This window comes from Mesoplodon bidens (genome assembly GCF_964165515.1).
Source record: "Mesoplodon bidens genome assembly, chromosome: 12".
Lineage (NCBI taxonomy): Eukaryota > Metazoa > Chordata > Mammalia > Artiodactyla > Ziphiidae > Mesoplodon > Mesoplodon bidens.
In genome coordinates, this window is record NC_138168.1 from 75,569,184 (window position 1) to 75,590,790 (window position 21,607).

At 35.9% G+C, this 21,607-nt stretch overlaps 1 protein-coding gene across 1 annotated transcript in view; it reads left to right on the forward strand.

Moving 5' to 3' along the window:
- The window catches only part of ADGB (androglobin), a gene marked incomplete at its 5' end in the record, with an annotated part of 132,711 nt that overhangs the window by 77,224 nt on the left and 33,880 nt on the right, over positions 1-21,607 (forward strand). The window contains 7 exons of the mRNA XM_081250501.1: positions 3,564-3,699; positions 4,326-4,463; positions 6,208-6,301; positions 8,262-8,396; positions 8,932-9,085; positions 13,450-13,637; positions 20,043-20,227. Coding sequence (XP_081106627.1) covers positions 3,564-3,699; positions 4,326-4,463; positions 6,208-6,301; positions 8,262-8,396; positions 8,932-9,085; positions 13,450-13,637; positions 20,043-20,227 — 1,030 coding nt within the window. The remainder of the gene's footprint in view (positions 1-3,563; positions 3,700-4,325; positions 4,464-6,207; positions 6,302-8,261; positions 8,397-8,931; positions 9,086-13,449; positions 13,638-20,042; positions 20,228-21,607) is intronic.

A 21,607-nucleotide genomic window follows, 5' to 3' on the forward strand; every position in this document is an offset into this window, starting at 1 on the left:
CCCAGGAATTAGGTCCTACAATACAGAAACTCCCTGTTGTGGGGACAGAGAACACTAATTATTGAAAATGGACCACTGGAAATAATGGTGAGAGAGGCCACTCCTACTTCTAATTTTTGAATCTCAGGCCAGTATATTATAGCTATTACAGTCATAGTACTGTGTATTGATCTTTGGTTTTATACAAATATTCTGTATTCTGGAGGATACTGCCTCAGTTTTGCAGGATGTCATCACCAGGCTGGCTTCTTAGCTGAGCCTTTCATATGCCTTTCCAATCTGCCAGGAATTTTATCAATCCTTTCTATGGTATATGTTAGGACCAGTGAGTCTCAAACATTCCCCAGTGATTAAATGTTCACTGTATAACTTGATCCTTGGTCCAAGGGGAATGTTAGGCTGGATCCATGTCTCTGTAACCCCTAAGATAGCAATGCTGGCAGAGACACCAAATACAGGGAAAACAAACTCATATTTGAGGTAAGTCTCAATTCTAGTAAGGATGAATCACTGCCCACCCCTCTTTGACAGAAGTCCACTGATATCAACTTGTCATGAAGTAACTGACTGTACACCCTGGAGGATGATACCATATTAAATGATGAGTCAGTTTTTGCGACCGACAATTGAGACAGCTAAGCCTGGGTAAAAGAGAGCCCATACTGTTGGGCCCATTCATCGTCACCATCTCTGCTATGAAGATTACTTTTGTATAGGCCTTTTGATGCTAGCCCAGATCTAATATGTAAGGGGTCTTTGTGCATGTATCACTTACACAAAAGGGAGCTATTTTGGTAATGAAACATCTCCATTTTATTCTTGTATATTACACAGTTACGTGACATTTTTCAGAGAGCCATGCTCCATAAATCGATTCCAAATTTGTCTACTGTAAACAATTCTAGACAGATGAGGTGCATCATACTATAAGGATCCCATAGATAAGGACTCTCTCAGTAGTAAATAACATTTGTGCATTTGCTGGGAGGTGTTTCAGTGGCATGTTTACAACAGAATTGGACCAGGTGATCTTTCTTTCTTGGGATGCTCAAATTTCCTGCAGATGCCTGTCTTGCATTGGATCCCACTCAAAGCTGATGGTCTTCAGAGTCACTCAATGAATGCATTGAAATAATACTCCCCAAAGCAGAAAATTCTACTACCCAAAAGCAGAGAGGACCAGCAAGTACTGGCCTCTTTCTTAGTTATGTCTTATCCTTTACCTTAGAGAGGATGTCCCAGCATGCCTAGCCTTCTGGACCCCTAAAATCTCCAACGATGTGGTCAGTCCATGAATCTCTGTAAGATTTATTCCCCACTCTCTAGCAGGCATGTGTCTTAATGAAGGATTAAGAGTACTGGCCACTTACTGCCCACGGTTCTGAGTTCACTGTTGTCACCAATATTCACATGTAGACCAGACTCAATGCACTACCAAATGTCAGTATCACCAAAGACTGAACACTAATTTGTAACAGAGAGTATGAGGATTAACATTATCATGATTTTTTCAAAAAAATTTTACCTTAGATGTTGAACTATTTAGGGCATTTTATTAGCATGTCACGAGGACATATCTAGCTTATTTAAGCCACAACAAGGAGCTGGATGTGTTGATTTGTTATATCAATACAGGGACATCTTCTGGACACATAAGAACAGGAATGACTCAGTGAGGAACTTTGAAGAGGGAAAAGAAGGCCCTCAGAACTTGTCTTCTCCATCTTTTCTCTTTATAAACATGTTTTCTCTCCTCTTAAGTTCACATCATGGAAAACATGGCTCCTGAATTTTATATTGCTTTCTCATACAAGGCCAGTTTAGAATATCTTGATCCTGGTGTCAAATTACTGGCCGAAGCACAGGGAACTCAATACTCTGTAATGACTTATATGGGAAAATAATCTAAAAAAGAGTGGCCATATGTATATGTATAACTGATTCACTTTGCTGTACACCTGAAACTAACACAATATTGTAAATCAACTATACTCCAATAAAAATTTTAAAAAAAATTGGCCGAAGTGACAAAGATTTGCTCAGCTTGGGTTAGATGCTTGCTCGCAGGCTTGTCCACCATTGCTAGCTGATGGGGCAGGTACAGATACAGACTGTGGGACTAGGTCCCTGTTTCTATACATATGAAGAGAGGTGAGTAGTTGTCAGAAAATGTAGACTAAGCAGGAAATGCAATAGTCATATGCCTTTGCAGAGTACTGTATTTCACCAATTCTAACATGAACATTGCTTTTCCCCTTTAACATCAGAATGAAATCAGAGTGTCTTATCATTGGTGGTTCCTTACAACCATTGCTGGCCAGGTGACCTCCAGAATTCTCTGCACACACATGGACATGGACTTGTTCATAAGAATTCATATCATCTCCATTTCAAAAGAAATATGCTTGACAAAAGCCTAATCCTTAGGGGAAGAGAATTAAATGTCATGGTAGAGCCTCTCAAAGAAATGTGAAGGGAAAGGGGTTCTCCTCACACCAGAATAACTCCCCCATGGCTCAGGAAAAGAGAGAGAGGGAGAGGTATGACTGGCTGAAAGTCACCACAAATAGTGCCCCAGGAGCCCTACCTAGTTCACCAAGCATTTTACTCCCCGTGAACATGTAAATAGCTACAAGTAAGCAAGCAGAAATGTGCAGTGGCTGGTTGTTAGTCCCAGTGGTATGACTGGATATATGGACTCCATCAGCATTTCAGGATAAAAGCCATGAAAAAAAACTTGGAAGAAGGAATATGTGTTCTGGATGCAGTCTAAAAACCTTCCAGCGGTCCTCTTTGGTGAGATCAAGAACAAGTCAGCATCAGCACTTCCTGAATGCGGATTGGTGGTTTGAGAAAAACCCCAGAAACAAAAGGAGAACACTCTTTAGGCAATGGTGCATCTTCAAAGCTTTTGACAACACGAAGGACAAAACTGCATAGAAAAACACATGTTTAGTGTTTACAAAAGTGATTTACAAGAGTAGGAGTTTGAGTATGAATAAGTTTTCAGAATACTTAACCAATTTATGTAGTTTATTTTTTCATGTACGTTTAAGTGTGATACATGATGAAAAAGTTATGCCTAAATAAAATTAAAAGAGCTTTTTCAATAGGAAGTAAAAACTCGTAAGTGACAAGAAAGTGATTAAAAACTTTGAGTGGCATATTTTCTTTCTTGAAGCACAGGAACTAATCGTGTGTCTTATAATGGGTGGCATCTTTGGATAAAAGAAATCTGGTATTTAACTTGCTTAGGCATAAGAACCTTATTTTTTATCTTACACTATATCTCCTCAATCCATTTAATGTTATATTTTAATTGAATGTACATTATAAACATTGTTGTGGTGATTAAAGCTTATTAAGTTAAAATTAGTCAAATGATAAATTTCATCTCTTACTGGATGAGGGAGTCTGCAAAGAGTCTTCTGCTAGATGGTGTGTATATCTGAGAAATACATAGTTTTTATTTTTAGAGTATCTGAAATTTTTTAGAGCCTCTCTGGCCAGGTAAGGATATTTTCTTGATTTAAAAAATATACTAGTGCATTTTATCTTTTCAGGTTTTTCACATTTCTTTATGGCATTTAATGAAGAAAGCTCAAATAGCAAAACCTCTTCCCAACCTCAAATTTGCATTCCGTGCTATGGTTTTGGACTTGGACTTACTTGATTCTTCTTTGGAAGAGGCTTCTTTAGGTACTGATTAATTTTAGATATTTATGTGACAAAGGAATTCCTAGCCTTATATGGGCTAAATAATTTGATAAAAGTACACTCAAAATTTTTGTGGAGTAGGTAGAATGGGTCTATATTAACAGTTGTAGAGTTCAGGCTATGCCCTGAGAAGCTCAAAAGGTTCCAAAGATCTGACGTGTGTCCCCTGTCCCACATACATCCAGGAAAGCCCAGAATTTCCCAGTTTTATTTGTTCCTGACCTTAAAGAGCATGACAATCACTATCTAGACAGTAGCACTGGAGTAATTCTGGGAAGATTCTCTGATCTAAGAAACCCTCATTTCCTCCTCTTCTGATGTTCTAGTCCCACCATTTTAACATTTTCTTTCAATTTTAAGGAACCTTCATGCTACTTTCACATAGGAATCAATACTAGTTCACTAAAGTGTCAATATTTAGTGTTTCCCTTCTCTAGAATGTTTATATTCTAAAAAAGAACCACCTGCAGAAGGCAATGTTAAATATAACAACAAATCTATCGTTGTGGCACTTTATACATTAGAGGGCTTTAATAGTTAAAGGCAGTGAAAATTGGGGTAGAGATTAGATATAACTTTCAGTCCAAAGTTTGTTTTTCTCTTTCCAGCGGAATGTGTAGATGTTAAATATAATGTGCCAACAAGCGATAAAGAGTATTCTCCTGAGGAAGTAGCAGCAGCAATTAAAATTCAAGCCATGTGGAGAGGGACGTATGTCAGATTACTTATGAAAGCTAGAACACCAGGTATACTCTTTCAATCATTTATAAAATGCACTTGTACAAATAAGGATGAATATTTGTTTACACGCTAACAAAAAGCATTTTAGAGTCATTCTACTTTACAGCTCAGCTAATTCTTTTTAATTCTATCAGTATTGAATTTCCTTGAGTTCAGGATGCATGTCAGTACACTCATGCTTTTTGTTCCTGGAATGTAGTGCAATGCCTGGCACAGACTGAGCACACAACAAATACTGGCTGAAAGAAAGAAAGAATGAATGAATGAATGATCAGCCGTATTTTCCCAATCTATCATGCATTCTTTAAAAAACAAGAAACTGGCCTTTTTCTCCATCCATCCCCTGTGCCTAGCAGAATGCTTTAGCAGTCAGTTTCAGCTAAGTCATAGACAGTTTTTACATTTCTAGACCATTTTTCAAAGAAGTGAATGAATGAATGAGTGAAAGAATAAGTGAACTTAATGAAGAAGCTTCCATATATGCCTGTGGTGATATACATTTAGAAGGCATAAAATGCTTTTAAAGTATATTATTATATTTATTAAATCAAATATATTTATGCATATGAAGTAAACAATTTCGTGAGGTCTATTTTAACAGCTCAAAATAATACACTGCAGAGGCAAAAAATTTATATTCAATTATTTTCATTCTGCAATTTTTGTTAACGCTTTTAGAGAAAAAGCCTTGCCTCCAATAGAATTCTTTGAGTATTTTGAAACATTTTGTCGTAAAAATATCTCTGAAACATTTAATGAGAAATATCAAAATGTTCATCTAAGCAGTAAAAACTACAGATACACAAGTGTAAAAAGAAACTATATTGCATAGTTTTGTGGTAGAAAAATATTGTTGTCGCTTGGTTTTTATATTTTTTCTATCAGAAAAAAAATTAATTATAAATTCATCCAATTAAATATGTGATAAAATACACATGTTGTCCATATATGCTGTAAAAATTATATTCATACAATGATTTTTTTCTCTTTATAAAGACAAAAATGAGCAGCTTAATAATATTTTAATATCATTTGCATTCTTTCACTCAACACATATTTACTGAATAATTCTTGTGTGTACAGAACTGTTCTAGATTCTGGCCTTATAGAAAGAAATTAGTAAAACTGACAAGGTTTCTGCTCTGATAAATCTTGTGTTGTAGTGGTCACAGGCATATAGCAGAAAGTAAATATATTAAGATACTGATTTCAGATATGAGTAAGTACTGTGAAGAAATTAGGATAATTAGAAAAAAAGTCAGTTTCTGACATGTTAAATTTGAGGCACTTATTATGGATTTGCATTTTTCTTGCCAAATCACCTCTTAAGCTATTTGTGGATTATGCTTTAGATTAAGCTTCAGTGAGATCCTATTAGCCATTGTTTTTTAGAAAAATTGGATGGATTATTTTTTCTGACACAACAGCTTTCATAAGGATTTTTTTTGGTGTGATAAATGATCTCTCATTGTAAATGCTTTGATGAGTATCTTCAATTAGACCAAAGAGCATTTTATAATTTTTAAACTAAAGATGAAGGGAAACAGCATAAAATTGTGAGCAGAGCTCAACTAGAGGTTCATAGCTTTATGTTTTAAACATGGTTTACTGCTAGTAAAGCTTCAGACTTTGGATATTACCTTACTGGTGAGTTTCAACTCCCTCATCTGTAAAAGGAGGGCTTAGAACAAAATGATCTTTCAGGCACCTTACAGCCTTGATATTGCTATTTTTTATTGTTATTTTTAGGCACAAAGGAAAATACCAGTGTTGCAGACACTCTTCAGAAAGCTTGGGCTGTACTGGAACAGAATACAGAACAGTATGCGATTTCTCTCTTAAGGTAAAGCAGTGTAATGATGTTTCTTATTGTAACCTTTCTTATTGTTTCTTACTGTAACCTAATGATGTACCTTTCTTAAGGTAAAGCAGTGTAATGATCTTACTATAAGTTCCAGCTCAAATGCTACTATATTTGTTGAGTTTTTCCTAACCATCACAGCTAGAAACATACCATTGCTTCTGAACTTTCACACTCTTCCTACTTTTTGTTTGTCTTCATTGCACTTATCTAATACTTCTTTGCACTTATCTAATACCCTAAGCATAAAATCTCTGAGAAGCAAAACACAACCTCAACAGTTGACTTTGGGCAAGGCTCAGTTTTCCAATATAATTTTCTCTCTGTCCTAGGATGCGAAGTTAAAACTAAATCTTTTTTTTTTTTTTTTTTTGTGGTACGTGGGCCTCTCACTGCTGTGGCCTCTCCCGTTGCGGAGCACAGGCTCCGAATGCGCAGGCTCAGCGGCCATGGCTCACGGGCCCAGCTGCTCTGCGGCATGTGGGATCCTCCCGGACCAGGGCACGAACCTGTGTCCCCTGCATCGGCAGGTGGACTCTCAACCACTGCGCCACCAGGGAAGCCCAAAACTAAATCTTTTGATTATGTCAGGGATACCTCTCTATGGGTCATTTAAGATATTCCACATGGTACATCAGGATTAAAAATAGTAGAATGTGTGATGGAAACAGTGACAGTCTGGAAAGCCTTTAAATTGCACCCTTCTCTTAGAATCGTGGTAGGACCCACTGCACTCAGTTCCCTATGTGGCCTGCTTAGTTCCTGTACTGGCTTAGCCAGCTCCTGCATTTAGACTCAGCCAGCCCCCATATGAGTGACAGGGGTACTCTGCATTGACCGACCATAACGTCATACTTCCTAGTGAGGGTGAGCAGGTTATTTATCAACCAAACTGGGACACTTTGACAGGGAACAAGGGAGCACTATTAATAATTATGCCAGGGATATGAGCCTAAACCAGGACTGCCCCAGAAGAACCAGAATATATAATCGACCTGGTCTTTGTTCTTGTCATTATTTTGAAAAGCTTTTAAAAATCCTTCCGAATATAAACCTGTCATTTTCCTCCCACCACCAAAGACCAGTGATCAAATGGAGCATGTGAATCCTATCCTCTGTGAGGATCTCTATGGCTCTGCTTCCCCGTGACAGTACAGTTGAGCCATCCACCTTCTGGAAGCCAAGAGCACCTGTAGCTCTGTCTAGACCTCTAACAGGGAGCCATTCCTATGGCCATTATATCTTCTGTCCCAGCTAATACCCAAGACATTGTATAAAAGACCTGAGATTCCTGGTGCTACTGAGGCTGGGTCCGGTTCCTGGCAGAGTGGGAGGTATAGGGCCTGGAGGATCTCTCTCATCACTTCCATCGTGCTCTGGAATATGCCACAGGCTTCCAGGGGTCAAACATGGAGAAACCTCAGTTGCACCAGAAATCATGCAGAAGGAAAACTCTGGCACTCTCTCCTTTTTGTGGCCTCTGTTTTTAGGGGGTTTTTTAGTCTTTTTTTCCAAATCCATTCCTCACTTTAAACTCCACTCTAGTATTGAGTCTCCAGTCAACCCCAGACCTCCAGTGGCTTCCACCCAGTTTTATTGCTAGTTTGCCTGCTTCTAGTTTCATCACCCTTATAGGTTGAAATTTAGTGCTGATTTCCCATCTATAAATTTCAGTTACTCCTTAGATCATGAATTAGGTTCTCTCTTGACTAAGAACTTCAAATAACTTTGGGCACCTTTGATAGACATCATGGTTAATCTGGAATGGGCTCTCCTGCTTTGGTGCTGTGCACCACAAGCCCCCATTTGATGAAGGACTCAATCTAGCCAACAATGTACTACAATATTTTATGCTGTTTTTTTCCCTATTTCTTTTTTGTAAATAGAATTTATTTTAAAAGTTGTTTTGCCATTGGTACTTAAATTATTTTTAAATTTTTAGACTAATGTTTAAAAGTAGGTGCAAGTCTATGGAATCTTATCCATGCTATCAAGATGAAGAAACTAAGATTGCTTTTGCTGACTACACTGTGACTTATGCAGACCAGCCACCAAATACTTGGTTTATAGTATTCAGGTGAGGCTATCATATTGGCAAGTAATATCACTCTTAAGTTGCGTGAAATATTCATATATAGAGAGCTTTCTTTATGATAGTAGTAAAAGTGTTAATATGAACGTTTAAGTTGCTTTCAGAAGTTAGTTAAAATTTCTTCCATATGTGCTATGCATAAATGAGATATTATAGAAATTTTTATTCATGTTTCTTTAAACAAAATATGAAGACTATGAAGTGTTGTTAGATTTTTTATGAGTATGGTAAACATAATAAAATAAATTGATATGCTTTCCGTATATAAATAAATTTACTAATTTTGAAGCAATAGCCTATTAGGTAAGAGTCACAAACTACTTATAAATGGGATTTCTTAAAAGGTTTGCATTTGCATGACAAAATAGTGTATCAATAAGAATTTTAAAGGAAAACAGTATGCATGCTTTTAAGTTATTTGTAACTTTAAACTTATGTTTTTATTTCTTAGCATCAAACCTAATTTCAAACTTTCTTTATGATTCATGTCAAGGGAAAGTTCATGCTTTTGTAATTACAGAGAAACATTTTTGGTTCCTCAAGATATGACTTTGGTTCCCAAAGTATATACTACACTTCCAGTCTGTATGCTCCATGTTGTTAATAATGACACAATGGAACAAGTGCCAAAGGTATTCCAAAAAGTGGTGCCTTATCTTTACACTAAGAATAAGGTAGGTGTAAAATTTATTCTCCTCATATGATAGAATAGCAGTGAGAAGTCAGCACCCTGAGAGGTTCCAACAGAAGGTAGAACAGATGTGTTTTCCATCTACATAACAGAGGAATAGGGTCCTGGTCTTTCTCCATAGAAGTCCCATGTATTTGACAGCAAAAGGTAATTAATGCGAGTGTTAGAACATTCACATTTTAGCCCTCCTTCTTATCTTTTATCCAAAGAAAATATGACAAAAGGAAAAGTTAGAAATTCTCATTATTAAAATCATAAAATCATACAAACCCTTAAAATGAAAATGGAGGTAAAGAGCACATTTATTCCCCTCCCTAAACCAAACCAAAGCAGCAGGTTTTCTCAGTTTCCCAGTGGGTTTTTTATTCTGTTCCTAAACATGTCAGAAGATTGTGATCACACAGCCACTCACCACCCCACCAGCCCCAGTCTCTTCCAGGGCTACCCAGATTCCTTCAAGAATAGACACTCTTGGCACATTACTCCTGCTGAATACAGACCCTGATGGTTGATGTCCACGCAAATCATGTTGCCTCTCTATGTACCTGAACCTCATTTTTGTGTTTCCAGTCATTTCTTCTAAGAGGGAAGCACGATAAAAGATAGTGTATACCTGCACTGTAAATCAGGAGATCTCCTGTAGCTCTGATGTTCCATTCCTTAGTTGTATGGCTTTGAACCTCTTTATTTTTCTCTTTGAGCTGTGGTTGTGACTGACTTCTATGGTTTTATGCATTATTTTGTATAAATTTAGACATATCTACCTGATGAATACTGGTTTATAGGAATAAAAGATATAGAATATCACCCCTTAAAAGAACCCGATAGTTCTTTTGAGTTATTTTAAGAATTTTTTAAAATAAGACTTTATTTTTTACAGTCAGCAAAATTGAGAGGAAAGTACAGAGATAGCCCTTATATTCTCTTCTCCCCCACATGCACAGCCTTCCTCATTATCAACATCCCCTACCAGAGTGGTGCATTTGTTACAGTTGCTCATTTTACATTGACACATCATAATCACACAAAGTCCATAGTTTACATTATGGTTCGCTGTTTGTGTTGTACCTTCTATGGGTTTAGACAAATGTAAAATGACATGCATCCATTATTATGAGATCATGCAGAGTATTTTTACTGCCCTAATAATCCTCTGTGTTCCACTTATTTATCCACCCACCCCAAGCCCTGCCAACCACTGATCCTCTTACTATCTCCATAGGTTTGTCTTTTCCAAAATGTCATAAAGTCGGAATCATATAGTACATAAGAAAACTTTTCAGAGTTTTATAATTTTTTCATACACATTTTGTACATATTTTGTTAGATTTATATCTAAGTATTTCAGTTTTGTGGATGCTAATGAAATTTGTTTTTAATTTCAAATTCTACTTGTTCACTGTTAAACTATTTTAGAGATTTTAGGATTTTAGGAAACTTTTTAAAAATCAGGGCAATTAAATTTTTCATGAAATCATTTAATTCATTTATATCTATATATAGAGGTATGTGGCTATGTATAACTATTGTTAAAACTTTATATTTTACTAATGAGTTTTTATACTATTTCATTATAATTTAAAAACCCATATTTTATTAAAAGCTTATCATTTTTTTTCTATGTTTCATGAGATACAAATTTTCTCAATAATACAGTCTGATTTTACTAAATTTGAAGATATTATCAAATTATAAATTGGACTTAAATCATTTTTAGTTTGTATTAAATTTTGCACATTTACTTCACATTTACATTTTATTAGAAAATCTGATAGACAATATTTTTGTGTGCAGTTATGTATATTTGGAGTTATACTTAAATGTAATTTTTAAAAACTCAAAGTCTGTGCACCAATCTGTTATTTTTCTAATTGCTTTGAAAGAGTATTTATATTTCACTTAAAAATAGAAGAATTTGCCAATAAAAGGCAATTTCTCTACATCAAACAGGTACTTAAAAACTGAATTTATTTGACCCTAATATAATTTGACCCTCCATACAACTCCTTTTTGCACTATATTTATTCTCCCTTATGTCCTAGTAAATAGCAGTTTATTAAAAATTATAGCTTGGGAAATTTATTGATGAACCTTGCCTCTCTCCAGCAGAATATCTTGGGTTAAACCAAACACTATAAGAGATAACTAGTTCTTTGGTAACAAACTTGTCTTCACACCAGTAACAATTGATGGGTTATTTTTATAATGTCTGTTTGTCAAGTTTGGCCTAGATTTCCTTTTGAATATAAAAATTTATTTCATTTGTGATTGGAAATCAAAAGTCCCAAAGATCCATATGAAAAAGATTATATCATTCAAAGGGAGACTCTATCAAGATCACAGATGTCATTAAATTCTAGAGACGAGCTCTTTACTTCACTAAATAAATATACTAATATTAATCATATTAGCCATTGATACTTAATTTTTGTAGGGATCTTTAAGGATATTTAGTTGAACCACATAAGAATCTGATTCTTGTTTATATCTAGCATACTTTGGGTTTGGTTTGGGTTTGGTTTAATAACCCCAGTGAAGACCTCCCTTTCTAGACTAAACTTGAATTTGGGGGGTAGCTTTAAATGACGCATTTTGAGTCAATATGCAGAAAATCACTCTATCTCCATTTAACAATTATTTATAAACTGTAAATTTAGGATTGCAACAAGCATAGCCATTCCCTCTGTCAAATACCTCCTGTCTTCTAACCTCTCACTGTGGGTCTTTTTAGAATAAAATAGAGAGAATGAGGAGGAGAATATAGAACTGTATGAATACAAGAATAGCTTCAGTCATCCTTCTTGTGGTATGGTTTTCCTTTCGTCACAATTCTTGATCTTTGAACATTTCTCCAAATTATCTAAGTCTCCTCTAAAATGTAGTTCCCAGAACTAAATGCAGCCTCTAAAGGGAATTCCAACCCATCTGAAGGGGGATCGTTACTCCATTGTTTTGTAGCCCATGGTTGCATTTGCATTTTGGCACTTGCCAGGCATTTGACACATATGTAGCCTATTTTAGGTCAACTTTTTCTAACATATGTCCACAGAACTAGTGTCTAAGGTTAAAAAAAATAAAAACACCTGGTTACACAGTTAATCCTTTAGAATTGTTTGACATATATTTTTTCATAATTTTTCAAAGACCATAACCTGTGATTTGAAATACTTATCTATGAGGTTTCTCAGTACTCAGTACTCGATTATGTTACTCTTCTATACAGAGTCTTGAGGTCGGTTTAGAGTCACCAGATCCTCTCAAAATCCTATCACTGGTTTAGCTTTAGACTTTCACTTACCAATATCTATCCTACCATTTTATAAACTTTTATTCCTCTCAAAATTGTTCTCTGAGTCTAGACAAACACAAAATCAGAGTCATGTAATTTTGTTTTGCTTCTTTAATAGATTAGTACCACAAGCCCAAATAATAACAAAAACAGCAATAAATCTGCACTTTGCTGATAAAAACACTTTAGCATACATGATTTATCTTCCTTTTCTTCTTGCCCCAAACGTAATGTCAAAGGTTCTTATGGGTGTTGCAATTCTGATCTTATTACAGGTTTTGGAATTTTGGTTAACATTCCTAGGTGTTTTTTGCAATGTTATGAATTCATTCTGTCTTGTGTATTTCTAATTTTTGTTCCTGAAAATCTAGACACATTGGAGAGCTTCCTCTGCATCAGAGAGCAACTGGAATACAAATCTTTATTCTTCTGTCTTGTTAGAAATGTATAGAATTATAAACTCAGAATTACTTTGAACTTTTGTCTGTTAGCACTTTCCCAGGTTCCTTAACTGTTTCTTTTCTCCAACCTAAAGAGCTCATCTCCAGGCTCACATCTGGGTTCCATGGAACCATATCTGCTGCTAATTTGATAGCTTTGCCTGCCAATGGTCATCACAAGGGCACTACATTTCCATAAACTCTTCTGCCCTTTTCATCTCATATTTAGAAAGATGATACTGAGAAGACAGGGAAATCAAGTAGGAAGCTATTGGGCTAATCCAGGATGATATAATGATAAAAATCTGCCTTAGGAAGCACTAGGAGAATTAGCAGGAAATGTAATCATCTGCCACAGTTAAGCACTTTTTTTTCTATAGCTAGGGATCCATACAAACAAAAGTGTTAGAGTTTTCCATTTTCTCCAAAAACATGTAAGATAGCAATTTTTAAGAGGGATTTCAAAACATGCTAGTGATTTGTTGATTATCAATAGATTTTAGGATCTTTATGTATATTAAGACAATAAAGATTTTTAATACTGTGAAATCATCTATTGTACATTTGAGAGACTAGTGACAATGTCACTTACTTCTGTGTAATTCTTTTTTCCTGTAGAAAGGATATACATTCGTGGCTGAAGCATATACTGGTGATGTGTTTGTAACATCCTCACGATGGAAAATGCGCCTCATTGGTTCTTATCATCCACTCCCATGCCTGTCTCGAGATCCTCCATGTAATACCTTTGCCATAAAGGAAATCAGAGATTACTACATACCCAATGATAAGAAAATTGTATTCAGGTATGTGACAGAAAGGAAATGCATTCCTTTAAAAATATTAACAATTTTTGTATTAAATAATTGACTTTAAATTTAAATATTTTATTTTAAATATTAATATTATCAAAAACAATAAATTTTCTGTAAAATCCTGGGTGAATTTTGAACTTCACTTTTATACTCTTTTGGAAACAACATAGAGAGTAATGTGATTATATAAATGTTATATAAGATCAAGCCTATGTTGCACATAATGGTTTCTTAGTCCTCATCGTATTTGACTTTCATTGAACATCCTTCATAACACTCTTCCCTCTTTTTACTCTCTCCTCATTCTGTTCCATCTCTAACTCTTCTCTTGTGTAGGTTTCTGCCAACTCATCCTTCTTTTCATACTTATATATTCTCCATGAATAGCCTCATCATGGACTCCACTCTCTTTCATTAATCAGCCCTTTTGATTCTCATTCCCTCATACCTCTCATCTCTATGCCCTCCTCTTTATTCTCAAGGTCCTCCACTACTTCAGGGCCTCATTATATTTTGTCTATAGAAATGCTGTGTCCATGTCTCCATTATATTCACTCTTCATTTTTAACTATTTCTCTGTCTCTCTCACCTTATTCATTTACATATCCATCCTTTACTATCAGAGAAGTTACCTTTCTAACAAACACATTTAAATATGTGATTTCCCTTCTTTAAAATTTTGGATGACTTTCCATTGGCTGTAAAGTAAAATCCAAACCACAGACACTCCTGCCCAGCCTCCCGACACATGGTGCACTCTCTTGATGGAGCTATGGACCAACTCCTGACATACTTGTAATGTGATTTAATCTTGCCCATGCCTTTCCTCTTATCTTGTTATATCCTGTCTCCATTTCTCCACCTAGCAAAATTTATCACTTTTAAGGATGATTTTCAACAGTCAAATCTTTTATACCCAAACCTCCAAATATAACTAGTTAGTCCTGGTCGTGTTTCTATACTCTTTGGTTCTTTCTGAGAATGTGACATATCAAATTTTATCTGGTTAATGTCACATCCACCTCCATGAGAATTAACACTTATTGGAGGCAGGAACCATGTCTTATCAATACAAGACGTATTGATATATGCCTGATACGTAGTTGGCCTTCATTAAATATTGTTAAATGTTCATTAAATGTTGTTATTAAATGAGTTGTTAGAATACTTGTCTTCTCTTTTTCATATATTTTTCTATGCAGAAAGTTTGGCAAATATGTAAATATATTATTAAGGAAATAAAAATCACACATAATCAAACAACCTAGAAACAATCATTGTTAGTATTCTATTGTATTTTATTAGAATGTTTTTTCTAGTCACCCTATAACATTATTAAACTCGTAACATAATTAAAGTTTTATATTCTGACTTTTTACTTAACATTATAGTGTTAACATTTCCCAATGCCATTAAGACGTTTTGTGAACGCTTTTTCATGATTATCTAATAATTATTCATATGAATATACAAGTGTTTTGGTTATTGGTTATTCCCTGTTGTTACAAATTTCCTTCTCTACTTTTACTATAGTATTAATAGAGATATGATGGGCGTATTTTATTGTAAGTGTTAAAGAAAATTTCTGATTATTGTCTAAAGATTTATTGTTTTAAGGAGACTAAATATTTTAAAGATACCATACATATTGGTAAATTGGTTTTCAAAAGTAAAACCCAAGTCTTTTTGACAGTATAGGCACAAATAATAATTCGTTGTATTCTGGCTGACTTTTCTCTATAATTCATATTTATTTGTTTCTTAAAACCTTTTTCCCTTTAACAAACATCTCACATTTTTTGCAAAGAAAGATAAACAACAACAAAACTAAATTACAGAACATTATATACAGTATATCCCAAGTATAGTTTCTTTTTTTTTTTAACATCTTTATTGGAGTATAATTGCTTTACAATGGTGTGTTAGTTTCTGCTTCATAACAAAGTGAATCAGTTATATATATACATATGTTCCCATATCTCTTCCCTCATGCGTCTCCCTACCTCCCACCCTCCCTATCCCACCCCTCTAAGTGGTCACAAAGCACCGAGCTGATCTCCCTGTGCTATGCCGCTGCTTCCCACTAGCTATCTATTTTACGTTTGGTAGTGTATATATGTCCATGCCACTCTCTCACTTTATCACAGCTTACCCTTCTCTCTCCCCATATCCTCAAGTCCATTCTCTAGTAGGTCTGTGTCTTTATTCCCATCGTACCCCTAGGTTCTTCATGACCTTTTTTTTCTTAGATTCCATATATATGTGTTAGTATACGGTATTTGTTTTTCTCTTTCTGACTTACTTCACTCTGTATGACAGACTCTAGGTCCATCCACCTCACTACAAATAACTCAATTTCGTTTCTTTTTATGGCTGAGTAATATTCCATTGTATATATGTGCCACATCTTCTTTATCCATTCATCTGTTGATGGACACTTAGGTTGCTTCCATGTCCTGGCTACTGTAAATAGAGCAGCAATGAACATTTTGGTACATGACTCTTTTTGAATTATGGTTTCCTCAGGGTATATGCCCAGTAATGGGATTGCTGGGATGTATGGTAGTTCTATTTTTAGTTTTTTAAGGAACCTCCATACTGTTCTCCATAGTGGCTGGATCAATTTACATTCCCACCAACAGTGCAAGAGGATTCCCTTTTCTCCACACCCTCTCCAGCATTTATTGTTTCTAGATTTTTTGATGATGGCCATTCTGACTGGTGTGAGATGATATCTCATTGTAGTTTTGATTTGCATTTCTCTAATGATTAATGATGTTGAACATTCTTTCATGTGTTTGTGGGCAATCTGTATATCTTCTTTGGAGAAATGTCTATTTAGGTCTTCTGCCCATTTTTGGATTGGGTTGTTTGTTTTTTTGATATTGAGCTGCATGAGCTGCTTGTATATTTTGGAAATTAATCCTTTGTCAGTTGCTTCATTTGCAAATATTTTCTCCCATTCTGAGGGTTGTCTTTTGGTCTTGTTTATGGTTTCCTTTGCTGTGCAAAAGCTTTGAAGTTTCATTAGGTCCCATTTGTTTATTTTTGTTTTTATTTCCATTTCTCTGGGAGGTGGGTCAAAAAGGATCTTGCTGTGATTTATGTCATAGAGTGTTCTGCCTATGTTTTCCTCTAAGAGTTTGATAGTTTCTGGCCTTACATTTAGGTCTTTCATCCATTTTGAGTTTATTTTTGTGTATGGTGTTCCAAGTATATTTTCTTATGTTTATAGTTGTTTATATATTTTATATACAGGTAAAATTTTAGAGAAAATACCAAACAAAAGCACAGAAACTGAGGGCAATAAAAGGGTTGAAGAATTCTCTTTTTAATCTATCTGCTTCTTGTAATATGTTTGCATACTGCCTATTAGAAGAAGTTAAAAAAAATGGAGAGAAGGAAGGGAATGTGCCAGTAACTAAAAATAACAATTGTGATAAAGTGTTTTAACTACTATGATAGGAAACCATTGTATCACACAGCAGGGCCACTATTAGACTCAGTGATATTGAACCCAATACCTAAATTAGTCATAGCAGCTGGTCCTACATCTGTCAGGATGAGTTGAGAGGAAGGTGAGGAGAGAACTGCTTGCCTAGCACATGTAAAAACTCAGAAATTACAGAGAATATGACCTTTTCAGTATGACTTTGTTTTGTTTGCAAAATGGGGTTCTAGGGTGCTATAGCAAGAAGTAAGATCCAGATGTTGGCAGGGCCCTTTCCTAAAGGGCCTCAAGGCAAGAAGAGATTCAGATTTTACCATAGAGGCACTGAGATGCTTTGGAGGATTTTAAGAAAAATGGCACTAATAGACTTGTGTTAAAACATTATGTCCACAACATATGAATTGAAAAAGTCCTCTAAACATAATTTCTAAGAACAGAAAAAATGTTAGAACCTATTGTTATGAAATTATATGTAATCATAAAAGGTACAAAACATGAAAAAAAAAAAGGAAAAAAAGCTCACTCGGAAGACTGCAGTGTGTTGAATGGATGAAGGGCAACATAACTGGAGACAGGGAAACCGGCCAGATAGAAGTTGTAGAATAACACAGGTGTGTGATGATGGCAAGTGAAATAAGTCAGTGTATTTGTTTGCTAAGGCTGCCATAACAAAGGCCCACAGACTGGCAAAGTAGGTGGCTTAAAGAACAGAAATTCTGACTGCTAGAAGTCTGAGATCAAAGTGCCAGCTGGATTGATTCCTACTGAGGGCTGAGAGGGAGAAAATACTCCATGCTTTCTGCTAGCTTCTAGGGGGTTCTGGTCATTGGCATTCTTTGACTCGTAGATTTACCACCCTGGTCTTTGTGTTCCTCTTCATGCACCATTCTCCCTGTGTCTCTTTTTCTCCAAACTTCCCCTTTTCATAAGGACCTCATTTTAACTTGATTATCTCTGGGAGATAATATCTCTAAGAATGGTGACACTGTGAGGGGCTGGGGGTTAGGACTCCGGCATGTTTTTGAGGGGGACATAATTTAACCCATAACAGGCAGTGACAATGAATCTAGAGGGACGAGAAAGGATTTTAAGGTACCAAGGAAGTAAAATTGAGAGCATTGGTTGATTGGGGTTTGACTTGGGGAACTGTTGGACAGTAAGTGTCATTTACTTAGTTAGAGGTTACAGGAAGAGAACCCCATTGGCTGGTTGGGTAACAGAAAGACAATAAATTCTTTTTTTTTTTTTTTTTTGGCTGCACTGAGCCTTCCTTGCTGCGTGCGGGCTTTCTCTATTTGCGGCAAGCGGGGTCTACTCTTCGTTGCAGTGTGCGGGCTTCTTATTGCGGTGGCTTATCTTGTTGCAGAGCACAGGCTCTAAGCGCACAGGCTTCAGTAGTTGCAGCACGTGAGCTCAGTAGTTGCAGCACAAGGACCCTAGGGTGTGCAGGCTTCAGTAGTTGTGGCTCGTGGGCTCTAGAGCTCAGGCTCAGTAGTTGTGGTGCATGGGCTTAGCTGTTCTGTGGCATGTGGGATCTTCCCAGACCAGGGATCGAACTCGTGTCCTCTGCATTGGCAGGCTGATTCTTAACCACTGTGCCACCAAGGAAGTCCTAATTCATTTTTAGGTGTTAAACATGGTAGACCAGTGAAATGTCCAAGGGATACTGCACAGGGGACTCGGGCTGGAGACACAGATTTGGAATTCATTATTCTGTTTCTGCCCATGGAAGTGCCCAGGAAACTTTGTACAAAGAGAGCCAGATCCAGGACAGAATATTAAGATTCTCTGATATGTATGGGAATGTCAGTGTGAGAGAAGTCTAAAAGTAGGACCCCTGAAATAGGAGGTACAAAAGTTATTATGCTCATGGGAAAAAGTTTTTGAAGAAAGAGAAAATGAGGGTTGATTCGACTTTGTCAGATTCTCCTAACAGTTCAGGAAGATGAGAACTGAGGTTTCTATAGGGTGGTGACAAGGTGCTTGACACCATGGCAAGAGCAAGTTTAGCACCTTGGTTGGGGGCAGAGTGGGGTGCTGTGAGCGAGTGGGAGGTGATGAGCCGAGGACAGTGGAAGTTGACAACCCTCCTTAGATCGTTAGCTGGGGAATAAAATAGAGCCGAGACTGATCAACAGGGTTGATTGAAGATTTTTTTTTTTTTTTGGTTTGTTTTTTGTTTTGTTTTGATCTGTTTTTCAGTGGGTGAGAACTGCACAGGTACAAAAGCCAATATCAAGGAGAAATAAAGTGGGGAAATTTAAGATAAGGAAGAGAGAAGATAGAAAAGCAAGTTTCTAGAGAAACTGAAAGTTTGTAGGGTCCTGAACATTTGCAGAGATTCACCTAAAGTAGGAAAGAACCTCAACAAAACAAGAAACCTCTTAGACTGCATTAAGGGAGGAGTTGGGAAGGAATTAGACTGCACATTTCCAGTCTTTTTTGCAAGAGGTTCCCAACCAGCTTGGTTAAAGGGTGAGAGCACAAGCGACAGGTACTACTTCTGACTTCTCTGTATTTTTGTGAAATAAAATACTGTTAATGGTATTTAACAAACACTGTTAACAGTGAGGTGTTGGAAGCTACTGCCAGTTGTGCTCTTTGTCCCACTAGAGAGGAGGGCGTAATGGAAAGGTTTCATGTGGCAGTAGTTTGCAATCTATCAAGTTTTATAAGTGAGTGCTTATTATATCTAAGTAAAAAGTTACGTTTCCTGTTTGGGATATGATGATAGTAAACATCCTATATTTAACTTCATTTTAGCACAGCATACTGGGCTCTTTTGCCAAAGTCTATAATAGCACTAATATTTCCAGGATTTTAACTGACTTTATAAAGTGGTTTTACTTGTAGATTACCATATCAGCAAATGATACAGTTTCTTTTAGCTATTTGAAGGAAAGACCAGCATACTTGTTTATAAAGGTGAATGTTTTTCTTTATAGGTATTCAGTTAAAGTTGCATTACCACATCCTGTTACAATACAGGTACGCACGTCCAAACCAGATGCATTCATCAATCTACAGATACTAGAAAATGAAGAAGTTATCGTGAGCTCCACTGGGAAGGGCCAAGTTATCATTCCAGCAATTAACCTCTTGGGGAATGAGAAAGCCTTGAGCCCCCAGTGTAAGTATGGCTTTTAGAATTGGTTATTTAGATTCATAAACAGATATTTATGTTTATGTAACTGATTTTCTAAATGTTTTAAGATAAAATAGCAAGTAAACATTTAATTGCTAAAATTTGATATCATAATGGGAAATATTTTTTAAAAACTATTGCTTTTGTGTGCTAAATTCATCTCTGAAGATCAATAGATTTGTTATAACTGTACTTTAAAGACTTTATTACCTGAACCTTCTTAGACTTCTGAATAAGACATAGATTTTTATTACTTTGAAAACTGTTTTTACTTTTATTCCCAATTCATTATTCTTAGAAAATATTCTACTTATTAAAATTAACAGAAACTTTGAAGTTATTACTTGCAATGGAATAGTCACAGGAGCTTTTAATAAACAAATTATTTCTGAAATAATGGACAACAGTGATACTCTGAGATATACTCAGTTTTTTTTTGTTTTTTTTTTTTGCGGTATGTGGGCCTCTCACTGTTGTGGCCTCTCCCGTTGCGGAGCACAGGCTCCGGACGCACAGGCCCAGCGGCCATGGCTCACAGGCCCAGCCGCTCCGCGGCACGTGATATCCTCCCAGACTGGGGCACAAACCCGCATCCCCTGCATCGGCAGGCGGACTCCACCACTGCGCCACCAGGGAAGCCAGTGCTGAATTTTTTTTTTTTTAATCTGAGTATATATAATTTTCTGAACATGTATATGTATATATTAGATAAATGCTTAGAAGTAGAACTATTGGGTCATTGGGTACATGCAGTAGTGATTTAGGTAGATTTTGTCAAATTGCCCTCCATTGAGTTTGTGTAAATTTACCTTCTTTTATCCATACTCCCCTGAATGACAGTAAGATATCATATTTCTTGGTTTTTCATATTTCTTCATTTCAATTTTAATGCTAAAAAGATTTATTTATATTTCACTTATCATTAATGAGGTTTAAGCATATTTTTATATATCTTATATATCCTCCTTTAATATTTCCTTCTTTGAAAATTTTTTTGAATGTTTTGCTCATTTTCTATTGGAATTAGTTGTTTTTCTTCTAATTTACATGTACATTATCATATATTAAGAAAAAATTTTTTCCTTTTTTGTATTTGTTTCCAATATTTTTGATAACAAGTGGGTTATGAATAACTAAATGTCTGAAGGAAGTAATGAAGGAATTCACAAGGATAGGGACTGTGTCATTCATTGTTAATTTTTTATTGAATGGTAATTTACATATAGCAAGAAGTGCAAATCTAAGTTGATGAGTTTTGATAAGTGCAATGTACCAGTATGCCTCATACTCTTAACAAGATATAGAACATTTCTATTACCCAGAAAAAGTCCCTCAATCTATTTCCATTCAATTTCCCAATCCCCA